This window comes from Anomaloglossus baeobatrachus, chromosome 2, assembly GCF_048569485.1.
Source record: "Anomaloglossus baeobatrachus isolate aAnoBae1 chromosome 2, aAnoBae1.hap1, whole genome shotgun sequence".
Classification (NCBI taxonomy): Eukaryota; Metazoa; Chordata; class Amphibia; order Anura; family Aromobatidae; genus Anomaloglossus; species Anomaloglossus baeobatrachus.
In genome coordinates, this window is record NC_134354.1 from 367,038,495 (window position 1) to 367,053,206 (window position 14,712).

The 14,712-nt window shown below is 49.5% G+C and overlaps 1 protein-coding gene across 2 annotated transcripts in view; it reads right to left on the reverse strand.

The window, feature by feature from the left end:
• CLSPN (claspin) overlaps positions 1 to 14,712 on the reverse strand; it is a 110,758-nt gene that overhangs the window by 65,503 nt on the left and 30,543 nt on the right. For both annotated transcript variants that reach the window (XM_075336027.1, XM_075336026.1), the window contains exons 6-10: positions 8,901 to 8,973; positions 8,700 to 8,808; positions 7,908 to 8,455; positions 4,491 to 4,682; positions 4,171 to 4,373 (exon numbers count right to left, since the gene is read on the reverse strand). In XM_075336027.1, coding sequence (XP_075192142.1) covers positions 4,171 to 4,373; positions 4,491 to 4,682; positions 7,908 to 8,455; positions 8,700 to 8,808; positions 8,901 to 8,973 — 1,125 coding nt within the window. The remainder of the gene's footprint in view (positions 1 to 4,170; positions 4,374 to 4,490; positions 4,683 to 7,907; positions 8,456 to 8,699; positions 8,809 to 8,900; positions 8,974 to 14,712) is intronic.

A 14,712-nucleotide genomic window follows, 5' to 3' on the forward strand; every position in this document is an offset into this window, starting at 1 on the left:
TAGGAATGAAAGAAAAGTGGGTAAGGCAAACGGCCATGGAGGAAAACCGTTATCAGCGCACCAGGATAGGAAGATTTGCCAAGATCTGTAATAGATCTTGGCGGACGTTGGCTTCCTGGCTTGTCTCATGGTGGCAATGACATCCTGAGATAACCCTGAAGACGCTAGGAGCCAGGACTCAATGGCCACACAGTCAGGTTGAGGGCCACAGAATTTAGATGGAAAAATGGGCCTTGTGACAGCAAGTCTGGGCGGTCTGGAAGTGCCCACGGTTGACCCACCGTGAGATGCCACAGATCCGGATACCACGACCGCCTCGGCCAGTCTGGAGCGACGAGAATAGCGCGACGGCAGTCGGACCTGATCTTGCGTAGTACTCTGGGCAGCATCGCCAGAGGGGGAAACACATAAGGCAGTCGAAACTGCGACCAATCCTGGACTAAAGCGTCCGCTGCCAGAGCTCTGTGATCCTGAGACCGTGCCATGAAGGCCAGGACCTTGTTGTTGTGCCGTGACGCCATGAGATCGACGTCCAGCGTTCCCCAGCGGCGACAGATCTCTCGAAACAAGTCTGGGTGCAGAGACCATTCCCCCGCGTCCATGCCCTGACGACTGAGAAAATCTGCTTCCCAGTTTTCTACGCCCGGGATGTGAACTGCGGAGATGGTGGAGCCTGTGGCTTCCACCCACTGCAGAATCCGCCGGACTTCCTGGAAGGCTTGACGACGGCGAGTGCCGCCTTGGTGGTTGATGTAGGCGACGGCAGTGGCGTTGTCCGACTGTATTCGGATCTGCCTGCCCTCCAGCCACCGATGGAAAGCCAATAGGGCTAGATATACTGCCCTTATCTCCAGGATATTGATCTGAAGGGACGATTCTGTCGGAGTGCAGGTTCCTTGAGCCCTGTGGTGGAGAAAAACCGCTCCCCAACCTGACAGGCTCGCGTCCGTGGTGACCACAGCCCAGGTTGGGGGTAGGAAGGATTTTCCCCGAGACAGAGATGTGGGTAGGAGCCACCACTTAAGTGATGTTTTGGTTGCAAGGGAAAGAGAGATGTTCTTGTCGAGGGAAGCCGCACTCTTGTCCCATTTGTGAAGAATGTCCCATTGGAGTGGCCGTAGATGGAATTGCGCGAACGGCACTGCCTCCATAGCTGCAACCATCTTCCCCAGGAAGTGCATGAGGCGCCTTAAGGGGTGTGACTGACTCCAAAGAAGTGATTGCACCCCCGCCTGCAGAGAAAGCTGTTTGTCCCGCGGTAGCTTGACCAACGCTGGCTGGGTATGAAACTCCATCCCGAGATAAGTCAGTGATTGGGTCGGTGTCAACTTGGATTTCGGGAAATTGATGATCCACCCGAACTGCTGGAGAGTCGCCAGAGCGACGGCAAGGCTTTGTTGACACGCCACCCGAGAAGGGGCCCTGACTAGGAGATCGTCTAAGTAGGGGATCACCGAGTGGCCCTGAGAGTGCAGGACCGCCACGACGGATGCCATGACTTTGATGAAAACCCGTGGGGCTGTCGCCAGGCCGAAAGGCAATGCCACGAACTGGAGGTGTTCGTCTCCGATGGCGAAACGCAGGAAACGATGTTCGGGTGCGATCGGCACATGGAGATAGGCATCCTTGATGTTGATCGATGCTAGGAAGTCTCCTTGTGACATCGAGGCGATGACCGAGCGGAGAGATTCCATCCGGAACCGTCTGGTTCTCACATGTCTGTTGAGTAGCTTGAGGTCCAGAACGGGACGGAATGACCCGTCCTTTTTTGGCACCACGAACAAGTTGGAGTAAAATCCGCGACCACGTTCCTGAAGGGGAACGGGAATCACAACTCCTATCTTTAGAGCGGCCAGTGCCTGAAAAAGTGCGTCGGCCTGTGCGGGGGGCGGAGAGGTTCTGAAGAAACGAGCCGTAGGTCGGGAGCTGAACTCTATCCTGTAACCATGAGACAGAATGTCTCTCACCCATCGGTCTTGAACATGTGGCCACCAGGCGTCGCCAAAGCGGGAGAGCCTGCCACCGACCGAGGATGTGGCTAGGGGAGGCCGAGAGTCATGAGGAGGCCGTCTTGGAGGCAGTGCCTCCTGCGGCCTTTTGGGGACGTGACTTGGACCGCCACGCATAGGAGTTCCTCTGGCCTTTCTCCGGCCTGTTGGACGAAGAGGATTGGGGCTTGGCGGAGGGACGAAAGGACCGAAACCTCGATTGGATTTTTCTCTGCTGAGGTCTCTTAGGTTTGGACTGGGATAAGGAGGAGTCCTTTCCCTTGGATTCCTTAATAATCTCATCCAATCGTTCGCCAAATAAACGGTCGCCAGAAAAAGGCAAACCAGTTAAGAACCTTTTGGAAGCAGTCTGCTTTCCATTCGTGCAGCCACATGGCCCTGCGGACTGCCACGGAGTTAGCAGATGCTACAGCCGTACGGCTAGTGGAGTCCAGGACGGCGTTCATGGCGTAGGACGAAAAGGCTGATGCCTGAGAGGTCAAAGAAGAAACATGCGGAGCAGAATTCCGTGTGGCAGCATTAATCTCAGTCAGACAAGCCGAGATTGCTTGGAGAGCCCACACAGCCGCAAAGGCCGGGGCGAAAGACGCGCCCGTGGCCTCATAGATGGACTTCACCAAGAGCTCTATCTGTCTGTCAGTGGCATCCTTCAGGGATGAGCCATCGGCAACAGACACAACGGACCTAGCAGCCAATCTGGAGACTGGAGGATCCACCTTGGGAGAGTGTGCCCAGCCCTTAACGACTTCAGATGGAAAGGGATAACGCGTGTCAGTGTGCAGTTTAGCAAAGCGCTTGTCCGGGACCGCTCTGGGTTTCTGGACAGCATCCCTGAAGTTAGAGTGATCAAAAAACGTATTGCGCGTACGTTTGGGGAACCGAAATTGGTGTTTCTCCTGCTGAGAAGCCGACTCTTCTACCGGAGGAGGCGGGGGTGAGAGATCCAACACCTGGTTGATGGACGAGATAAGATCATTTACTAAGGCGTCCCCCTCAGGTGTATCAAGGATAAGGGCGAAGTCAGGGTCAGAGCCCTGAGCTCCCACGTCCGCCTCGTCTTCCTGAGAGTCCTCAAGCTGGGATCCCGAGCAGCGTGAGGAGGCCGGGGAAGAGTCCCAGCGAGGCCGCTTAGCCGGTCTGGGACTGCGGTCCGGGCAGGAGTCCTCCGCCTGAGACCTAGGGGCTAACCTGGGAGCGCGCTGCGGCGCGGACCGAGAGGGGCCTGGAGGAGACAAGCTAACAGGGGCCGGGGCCTGTGAAGGGCCCGGTCTGGACTGCAAAGCCTCCAGGAGCTTAGATGACCATTTGTCCATAGACTGTGCAATGGATTGAGAAAGTGACAGAGAGTTTCTCAGCGAAAGAGGCCAACACCGGTGACTCTGTCCCTGCTCCAGCCTCCGTACCCGCAATGGGTACCTCAACCTTAACAACACCGCCGACATAGTGGGGTGAGAAGGGAACATGCCGGGGGCCCCATCGGGGTCCTCTTTTCTTCCATCCGACATAACTATGTATGAGAATGCATGAGTGGATGTGTGCCTCCTTCCACACAAAGCATAAAACTGAGGAGCCCGTGGTCCACGGGAGGGTGTATAGGCAGAGGGGAGGGGTTACACTTTTTAAAGTGTAATACTTTGTGTGGCCTCCAGAGGCAGAAGCTATACACCCAATTGTCTGGGTCTCCCAATGGAGCGACAAAGAAATCAGTGTTTAAGGTGCGACATCACAGACATTCCGAAGAGGGTAATCTAGCCAGTCAGTACAACATGGATGGAGTTAGGTAGGCTTGGTGAATAATGTATAATTGAGTCAATTTGTTGTTTACTAAAGGGGAGATTCAAAGATCTCCCAGTCCTCCCAATTAATAGTGGGAATAAGCAGCTCCAACTTCCTTCACCCTCAGTGAAGTAGAAGCGATACCTATTTAAATGCCTCGGTCTGTGATTGAGAGCAGCTTTCAGATGATTAAACTGCAGCAACCACATCAAGCTGAAGGTTTCTGCAGATGTAGACTATGTCAATAAAGCCGGCATCTGACTGGAATGAAAAGCTCAGATCCAGTGCCTGTTCATACTTACATTTTCATCATAGGACGCTAAGGAATGTCGTAGATCATTAAGGAGTTAAATAAAATTATGCACGGTCCTAAATTTACACTTACCTCTGTATTGCCATTTGCTTCACTTTCTTGTTCTTCCTCTTCTTCAGACTCGTCTGTCATTTCTTCTTCCTCCTCCTCTTCCTCATCATCATAGCCATTTTCATTGTCAAGATTAAACAGCGCTATGCGCTTCTGACGCTCTTCAAATCGTCTCTGCTTCATTGCCACCTGAAGCTTTGCCTTAAGAGTCTCAAGTTTTTCACCTGGTTAAAAGCAAATACACATTTAAGTATAAAGAGCAAGATACAATTTAACTAAGATGATTCAGAAAAAAAAAAAAAAAAAAAAAACAAAAAAAAAAACTGTACAATCCACACTACCTGGCTTGCCATGTGCTTTGTCTTCATGGTTCTCACCATCTACAGTGACAGGCACAACATCTGCTTTTAGCTCTTCTTTGCCATCAGCAGTTACTTCTTTGCGGACAATGTTGAGATTCACTTTCTTCTCAGTCACAGCCTTTACTTTGCGCAAGCTATGTTTCAGGAATCGCTCCTTTAATGCTTCAAGATCTAAAGACAGCATTGGAAAGATATTGTGGGAAAAGAAAAATTAAAAAGAAAAAAAAAAAACAAACAAACACAAACCCTCATTTTATATAAAATTTGAATTAAAGCACACAAAAAATTGTTCTTCTGTAGACGTAGGACGAGTTTTTTTATATGGTTCAGCCTTAATGCAGATGCTGTGGAAGCACAATCATTTCTGGTACAAGTAAAAAACATTAAAAGGGATGTTACCTTAAGACTATTACGGGATAACAAAAGTATGTGTCAAACGTTTGATGGTGGGTATCTTGAAACTCTACAAATCTGGAAAATATGGCTCCCTATTAACTCAATTAATACCTTAGAGGAAAAATATCCTGCATGCATGTGATGCTCTTTTTTTCCAAGATTATGAAACTGATTTATCAAAGCAACTTTGAATCGACTTCGCCAAAATGATATAGTAAGATACATGCATGCCCCCCCCTCAAATTAATCAAATCTTCCAGCATTTTCTACGCTGGAAATTCTACTCAAACCCCTGACTGTAGTAGCATTTCTTGCATAGCGCACATGGAAATTTACTAGCCACACCAAATTCATTAAGTGGTGAGCTCCTCAATCAATTTGGCATGGTGTACTGTCAGGGCTGGCATAGTGCGGGTTTTCACTACCCCAGGACTTGATAAAACAGCCCTTTATGGTTGTTGTATTAGGAACATTTGTTTCACAACTCCCATAAACTATAATGGAGAAGGCTGTGCCGCCACCACTGTCTGCATGTCCATATTTATGCCAGCAAAGCCAAAAGAGAATTCTGAAGTGCAGCGCGCACGTTCCTTACTTTTCCTTCCAGATTTGGTGCTGAAAGCACTTCCATCCATTGATTTAATTTTAAAAAACGCATGCAAAAAAGAAAAAAAAAAAGCCCCCAAAAAGAGCACACATTTTTTTAGTGCATTTTTTTTCTGCGAGAAGATGCAGATTTAATGCCCTCTAACCTTTTCAGGTGAACTTAATGTGACTTTCTCTAGGAATTTGAGCGCACATGTCCAACTGTTCAATGTTTCAGGATTGTTTGCACAACTTGCTGTTCTCTAACAAGGAGCTTAACGCAAAATTGACAACAGGTGTTTGATCCATGAATCCACCAATACATTACGGGGTTCAATTAGAATTGGTAATTACACTAACCTCAAAATCATAATGTTTACAATTTGCCATCATGAGAACACCTAAATATTGATCAACAGTAACTTGCCATCAAGCAGAATGTTCTCAGACAGAAATGGTCACTGAGCTTACAGTGTCATCTTCATGGACGACAATGCTCCTGCTCATCGAGGTCTCATCATTAGGGAACAGCTCCTGGAGACTGGGGTACTTCAAATCCAGTGGCCTGCACTTTCTCCAGACCGAAATCCCATGGAAATAATATGTGATCAATTAAGTCACTGTGTAGAGGCTCGCAACTCTGTACCCCAGATCCTCAGTGACCTGAGGGCTATCCTTCAAGAAGAGATGGATGCCATGCCTCGGCAGACAATAAATTGTGAACAGCAGGAGATGTCATCAGTAAGTTGTAAATGATGCTCAAGGCCACATGACAAGTGAGAGGTTGACATTAAATATTATATATATTTTTTGGGTGGCCAGTCCTTGGATGAAAGCGGTCTCATCCAAGGGATGTATTTTAATTGGTTTTCACTTTATCTAAATTGGGGGGGGGGGGGGGGGGGGAGGGAGGTTGTCCGGAACTTTAATATTGATCACACACTTAAAACAAGTACCGTAAACTCAATTTAGTGCAAGAAAGATTCCTTTAAATAGGACTCTATACCAAATGGATAGACCTGTTCAAATTACTAAACTAAATTGGTGAATTGTGTGGTCATTTTTTGTGGACTATTTGCACAGATCTGGAAAATATTTTATACTTTTATAGTTATTAAAGGAGTTTAAGGATTAAAATATTGATGACCTATCCATAGAATGGGTCAACAATATCAGATTGATGGGGGACCTGACACCCCACCAATCAGCTGTTTTCAGGCCAGGCTGGGTACAAACAGTGAATGAAAGTGACCATCACTGCTCCAGATGTGTGGTAGCCATGCCAGAGTATTGCAGCTCAGCTCCTATCTACTTCTAGAGGAGCTACTTCAGTAGAATGGCCACTACACAGCGAGCAGACCTGTACTGTTTGGCTCCAATCCTTTTTATATCTGAACACTGCCAGAGCTAAAAACAGTTGATGGGTTGAGTGCTGGGTGTCAAATCTGAACTGGTCATCAACATAGTAAGCATGGAAAACCCTTTTCAGTGCTAATAGATCATATCAAGTTTAACCTAAAATCCTAAGAAGTAAAACTTGGCAGTCATATGGCGATTTGTTGAATTTTATTTTAAGTATCCAAAATTAAACAGGCACAAATGTTTTGGTCAAGAACGAACTTCATCAGTTTGTGGACGTTTAATTTTAACTGACTTCAGGAAGGCCGAGTGATGGGAGCTGACCGTGGCATCCACCGCAGCTCTCAGTGCTCGACCCTCCTAAAACCAGTTGAAATTAAACATGTTCGCAAACTGATGAAGGTCGTCATTGACTGAAACGATGTGCCTGTTTAAATTTGGATACTTGAAATAAAATTCAACAAATCAACATAAGAGTGCCAAGCTTTACTTCTTACATTGCATGGGACTGGATCCTACTTGTGCACCATCTTGTTAGAAGTACTATGATATTCTACCACTAGAGAAAGTTTAAAAAAAAAAAAAAAATATCTGTGAGGCAATTGGCATCTGCCTCATGTTAAGAGAAAAATTCCTTCATGACTCTAAACATGACTTTTAGAATAAGTCCATGAATTAGTGTCACATTACAGGAGCTTTCTACCCATGATGTGTAATATCAGATTTCTCAATAAAAGGCATCTAGGCCCTTTATAAAGCTTCTATGATGGACAGCCACTGCAGCCTGCCAGGCATCAAAGCAATGCATCATACTGTGCAGATCATGTATGATCACTAAAGCAATTGCAGTACTCCACATTGGGAAGCGTCTCTCAACTGGATAGAAATTTGCATATGGATCTTTTAAATTTTAATCTCTTGTATATACTCTATATTTAAAAAAAAAAATAATAATAATAATATGTAGCAAGAGATGTGGGGCTAGGAGTGGGTGATGGGGTACTCGGAGTTCATTTACACTTTCCTGACAACCCTCATTTTGAAGTAATCTAGTACCTTTGTTTGGCTTTGGCTCATCCAAGTTCACAAAAGACCCGTCATCTGGACAGAGGCGAGGCTTTATTGAGAGGCTGATCCCTAAGGCACGTAGTTTTTCCAGTTTTGAAATCTTGTGCTTCTCTTGAGCCCCAGCAATATTCGAGCCGCTGTTCTCCATTTTGTCACCATGATCATTTGTCATACTCCTGAGTTCTGCCTCGGAAACATCCTGTATCTCTTCAGTGGTTGCAGTGGTCTTTTCCTCAATGCAATCTTTACTTTCCAGATTATCTAACACATCAACCGTAGCAGAAAGTAAAGTTGATTTTTCTGAATTGTCAACATCTATTGCTTTGTTCTCCAAGTCCCCAACATACTGATGTTCACCATCTGCAGCGGGATCTGTCACAGCTTCTTCTAGGTTAGCAGCCTGTGGATTTTGGAGAGGTAATTCAGAGTTTACAGCACATTCTGGTGCGGATAAAGAGTCACAACTAGAATGCTCGGCGGGTTTTGCATCAGCCTCCCTTTTCTCTTCAGCATTTATTAGATGATAGGTTGAGGACCTATAATATACAAAATGTTACAATAAATGACAAGAGTACAAAATAGTCCCCCACACGGCTGTAACAGAAGAACTGCCCTTTAAGTATAGTTCCTGCAAAAAGTGTCAGCATCAGTACCAGACTGCGGTGAAATTCCAGTGTATATTGCAGACTGATGCTCTATTTTCACCCCCACAAGAATAGCAACATTCAGGCACTGTTCCCTAACAAAAGTAATACAAATTCTTAATTGATAAGTTCTTACTTGATTAGTTGCATTGCATTTCCTTGACAAGCTGGTCTTGATCGACGCTTGAAAAAGTCATGAATGCTTTTCGGTTGAGGTAGGTGATATGGCAGAGACACTGCAGACTCTAGGAACAACAGTGGTACAGTGTTATTCTTGTGCTAGTCCTATACTAGGAGCGGTGTAACGATGCGCACAAATGTAACAGTGAAAGCTTACCTCTCAGGAGCCGTTGGGTCTCGCTGTGCAACTGCTTTATGGTTTCCTTACTTACTCGTGCTGCTTTTCTTTCCTTAAAGAAGAAACAATAGTTAGATCAACTATAGGATGAAGTTTAAAAAAACTGACCATTTGTCCCTTTCAATCTTTACCATAAAAGAAGGGAATTTTGTTTACTTACCGTAAATTCCTTTTCTTCTAGCTCCTATTGGGACACCCAGACAATTGGGTGTATAGCTTCTGCCTCCGGAGGCCACACAAAGTATTACACTTTAAAAAGTGTAACCCCTCCCCTCTGCCTATACACCCTCCCGTGCATCACGGGCTCCTCAGTTTTGGGGCAAAAGCAGGAAGGAGGAAACTTATAAATTGGTCTAAGGTAAATTTAATCCGAAGGATGTTCGGAGAACTGAAACCATGAACCAAAAGAACAATTCAACATGAACAACATGTGTACACAAAAGAACAACAGCCCGAAGGGAACAGGGGCGGGTGCTGGGTCTCCCAATAGGAGCTAGAAGAAAAGGAATTTACGGTAAGTAAACAAAATTCCCTTCTTCTTTGTCGCTCCATTGGGAGACCCAGACAATTGGGACGTCCAAAAGCAGTCCCTGGGTGGGTAAAAGAATACCTCGATAAAAAGAGCCGAAAAACGGCCCCCTCTTACAGGTGGGCGACCGCCGCCTGAAGGACTCGCCTACCTAGGCTGGCATCTGCCGAAGCATAGGCATGCCCCTGATAGTGTTTCGTGAAAGTGTGCAGACTCGACCAGGTAGCCGCCTGACACACCTGCTGAGCCGTAGCCTGGTGCCGCAATGCCCAGGATGCACCCACGGCTCTGGTAGAATGGGCCTTCAGCCCTGAAGGAATCGGAAGCCCAGAAGAACGATAGGCTTCAAGAATCGGTTCCTTGATCCACCGAGCCAAGGTTGACTTGGAAGGCTGCGACCCCTTACGCTGGCCAGCGACAAGGACAAAGAGCGCATCCGAACGGCGCAGGGGCGCCGTGCGAGAAATGTAGAGCCGGAGTGCTCTCACGAGATCTAACAAGTGCAAATCCTTTTCACATTGGTGAACTGGATGAGGGCAAAAGGAAGGTAAGGAGATATCCTGATTGAGATGAAAAGGGGATACCACCTTCGGGAGAAATTCCGGGACCGGACGCAGAACCACCTTATCCTGGTGAAACACCAGGAAGGGGGCTTTGCATGACAGCGCTGCTAGCTCAGACACTCTCCGAAGTGATGTGACTGCCACTAGGAAGGCCACCTTCTGCGAAAGGCGTGATAGAGAGACATCCCGCATCGGCTCGAAAGGTGGTTTCTGAAGAGCCGTTAGCACCCTGTTAAGATCCCAGGGTTCCAGCGGACGCTTGTAAGGTGGGACTATGTGGCAAACTCCCTGCAGGAACGTGCGGACCTGCGGAAGCCTGGCTAGACGCTTTTGAAAAAACACGGAAAGCGCCGATACTTGTCCCTTGAGAGAGCCGAGAGACAAACCCTTGTCCATTCCGGATTGAAGGAAAGAAAGAAAAGTGGGTAAGGCAAACGGCCAGGGGATAAAACCCCGATCAGAGCACCAGGATAAGAAGATCCTCCAAGCCCTGTGATAGATCTTGGCGGACGTTGGTTTCCTGGCTTGTCTCATAGTGGCAATGACATCTTGAGATAACCCCGAGGACGCTAGGAGCCAGGACTCAATGGCCACACAGTCAGGTTGATGGCCGCAGAATTCAGATGGCAAAATGGCCCTTGAGACAGCAAGTCTGGTCGGTCTGGGAGTGCCCACGGTTGACCCACCGTGAGGTGCCACAGATCCGGGTACCACGACCTCCTCGGCCAGTCTGGAGCGACGAGGATGGCGCGGTGGCAGTCGGACCTGATCTTGCGCAACACTCTGGGCAGCAGTGCCAGAGGAAATACATAAGGCAGTCGAAACTGCGACCAATCCTGAACTAATGCGTCCGCCGCCAGAGCTCTGTGATCTTCAGACCGTGCCATGAATGCCGGGACTTTGTTGTTGTGCCGAGACGCCATGAGGTCGACGTCCGGCGTTCCCCAGCGGCAACAGATCTCTTGAAACACGTCCGGGTGAAGAGACCATTCCCCTGCGTCCATGCCCTGGCGACTGAGAAAGTCTGCTTCCCAGTTTTCTACGCCCGGGATGTGAACTGCGGAGATGGTGGAGGCTGTGGCTTCCGCCCACAGCAGAATCCGCCGAACTTCTTGGAAGGCCTGACGACTGCGTGTGCCGCCCTGGTGGTTGATGTACGCGACCGCCGTGGCGTTGTCCGACTGTATGCGGATCTGTCTGCCCTCCAGCCACCGATGGAACGCCTTTAGGGCTAGATACACTGCCCTTATCTCCAGAACATTGATCTGAAGGGAGGACTCTGTCGGAGTCCAGGTTCCCTGAGCCCTGTGGTGGAGGAAGACCGCTCCCCACCCTGACAGACTCGCGTCCGTCGTGACCACAGCCCAGGATGGGGGCAGGAATGATTTTCCCTTCGACAAAGAGGTGGGAAGAAGCCACCACTGAAGAGAGGTTTTGGCTGCCAGTGAAAGAGAGACGTTCCTGTCTAGGGACGTCGACCTCCTGTCCCATTTGCGGAGAATGTCCCATTGAAGTGGACGCAGATGAAACTGCGCAAAGGGAACTGCCTCCATTGCTGCCACCATCTTCCCTAGGAAGTGCATGAGGCGCCTCAAGGGGTGTGACTGGGTCCGAAGGAGAGAGTGCACCCCTGTCTGCAGCGAACGCTGTTTGTCCAGCGGAAGCTTCACTATCGCTGAGAGAGAGTATGAAACTCCATCCCGAGGTAAGTCAGTGATTGGGTCGGTGTCAATTTTGACTTTGGGAAAATTGATGATCCACCCGAACCTCTGGAGAGTCTCCAGAGCAATGGTCAGACTGTGTTGACATGCCACCCGGGAGGGTGCCTTGACTAGGAGATCGTCTAAGTAAGGGATCACAGAGTGGCCCTGAGAGTGTAGGACCGCCACCACGGATGCCATGACCTTGGTGAAGACCCGTGGGGCTGTCGCCAGGCCGAAAGGCAGTGCCACGAACTGAAGGTGTTCGTCCCCGATGGCGAAACGCAGGAAGCGTTGATGCTCTGGTGCAATCGGCACATGGAGATAAGCATCCCTGATGTCGATTGAAGCTAGGAAGTCTCCTTGGGACATCGAGGCGATGACAGTACGGAGAGATTCCATCCGGAACCGTCTGGTTCTCACGTGTCTGTTGAGCAGTTTGAGGTCCAGAACGGGGCGGAATGATCCGTCCTTTTTTGGCACCACGAACAAGTTGGAGTAAAAACCGCGACCACGTTCTTGAATGGGAACGGGAATCACAACTCCTTCTGCCTTCAGAGTGTTCACCGCCTGAAAAAGTGCATCGGCTCGCTCGGGGGGCGGAGATGTTCTGAAGAAACGAGTCGGAGGACGAGAGCTGAGCTCTATCCTGTAACCGTGCGACAGAATGTCTCTCACCCATCGGTCTTGGACATGTGGCCACCAGGCGTCGCAAAAGCGGGAGAGCCTGCCACCGACCGAGGATGCGGTTTGGGGAGGCCGAAAGTCATGAGGAGGCCGCCTTGGAGGCGGTTCCTCCGGCGGTCTTTGGAGGACGTGACTTAGACCGCCATGCAGAAGAGTTCCTCTGGCCCTTCTCTGACCTGTTGGACATGGAGGATTGGGACCTGGCTGAGGGCCGAAAGGACCGAAACCTCGATTGAATTTTTCGTTGCTGAGGTCTGTTTGGTTTGGACTGGGGTAAGGACGAGTCCTTTCCCTTGGATTGTTTAATAATTTCATCCAATTGCTCGCCAAACAAACGGTCGCCAGAAAATGGCAAACCGGTTAAGAACTTCTTGGAAGCAGAGTCTGCCTTCCATTCGCGTAGCCACATGGCCCTGCGGACTGCCACCGAATTGGCGGACGCTACCGCTGTACAGCTCGCTGAGTCCAGGACGGCGTTCATGGCATAGGACGAAAAGGCCGATGCCTGAGAAGTCAAAGACACAACTTGCGGAGCAGAGGTACGTGTGACTGCATTAATCTCAGACAGACAAGCTGAGATAGCTTGGAGTGCCCACACGGCTGCAAAGGCCGGAGCAAAAGACGCGCCTATGGCTTCATAGATGGATTTCATCAGGAGTTCTATTTGCCTGTCAGTGGCATCCTTGAGCGATGAACCATCTGCCACTGATACTACGGATCTAGCCGCCAGTCTAGAGACTGGAGGATCCACCTTGGGACACTGAGCCCAACCCTTAACTACGTCAGGGGGGGAAGGGGTAACGTGTGTCATTAAGGCGTTTAGTAAAGCGCTTGTCCGGAAATGCTCTGTGCTTCTGGACAGCATCTCTGAAGTTAGAGTGATCGAAAAACGCACTTTGTGTACGTTTAGGAAACCTAAACTGGTGTTTCTCCTGCTGTGAAGCCGACTCCTCTACAGGTGGAGTTGGGGGAGAAAGATCTAGCACCTGGTTGATGGACACTATAAGGTCATTTACTATGGCGTCCCCTTCAGGTGTATCAAGATTGAGAGCAACGTCAGGATCAGAGCCCTGAGCTGCGACCTCCGCCTCATCCTCCAGAGAGTCCTCATGCTGAGACCCCGAACAGCGTGATGAAGCCGGTCTGGGACTGCGGTCCGTGTCGGAGTCCTCCCCGTGGGACCTAGGTGTCACCCCAGGAGCACTCTGCTGCACCGACCGAGAGGGGCCTGGGGGCAATGAACTCACAGTGCCCGGGGCCTGTGTGACCGATCTGGACTGCAAGGCTTCTAGTATCTTAGCAGACCATCTGTCCATAGACTGAGCCATGGATTGTGAAAGCGACTCAGAGTTTCTCAGCCAAAACTGCAAACTCTGTCCCTGCCACCTGGACAGTGGAAGCCGGCGGTTCTACCTGAGCAGAGGGTCCCACCAGTGCCCGAAGCTCCGGCTGAGTGAGTGCCACAGGGGCCGAGCATTGCACACAGTGAGGGTAGGTGGAACCTGCAGGTAACATAGCCGCACAAGAGGTACAGGTTGCAAAATAAGCCTGTGCCTTGGCACCCTTGCTCTTTGCGGACGACATGCTGTAGTCTCCTCTGAGAGTGATCACTGAGGGTATATAGCCAAAAGCAAAACAATGCGGCCGAACAGAGAAAATGTAATATATTATATATATATATATATATATATATATATACACACACACTTCGGCACCCAAGGGGGGCCAGCACCGGGTAACCGGTGTGGCTTACCGACCGCCCAAAGCGGTTGTGTGTCCACCAGATTCCCTGCCTGGGCCTCCCAGAGCTGTAGAGCTCGTTCTGAAATCCTCCACCGGCAGAAGTGATTGTAAATATGGCTGCCAGAGCTCTCAGGGGAGGAGGGAGCCGTGGGCGTGACTAATAAAGTGCAGGAATCTGGTGCCCCACAGTGATCAGTGAGGGGGGAGGAGAACACCTAAGTATGCTCCAGCCCTCACTGCCGACGTCCAGTCGACTGTCCCGCCCTTACCCCTGACTGGCAGGCCCGGGGGCGGGAGTTATGGTACTAGGCCGCAGAAGGCGGGGACTAAATTTAATAACGCGGCCGGCAAACAGGCGCGGTCAGCGCGGTAGTCCCGGTCGTCACAAAAAAAAACAAACAGCAGCCGCTGCAGCGTCTGTAACACAGGCGCTCCATGCACCGTCCCCAAGGGGACACAGAGTACATTATAGATGCAGGGCCTGTCCCTGATGATACTCAGTCTCCTGTCCGTCAGATTCCCCCAGGGGCTGCGGAGGGAGCCCGGTCCCAGTGAATGGTGACCGGTTA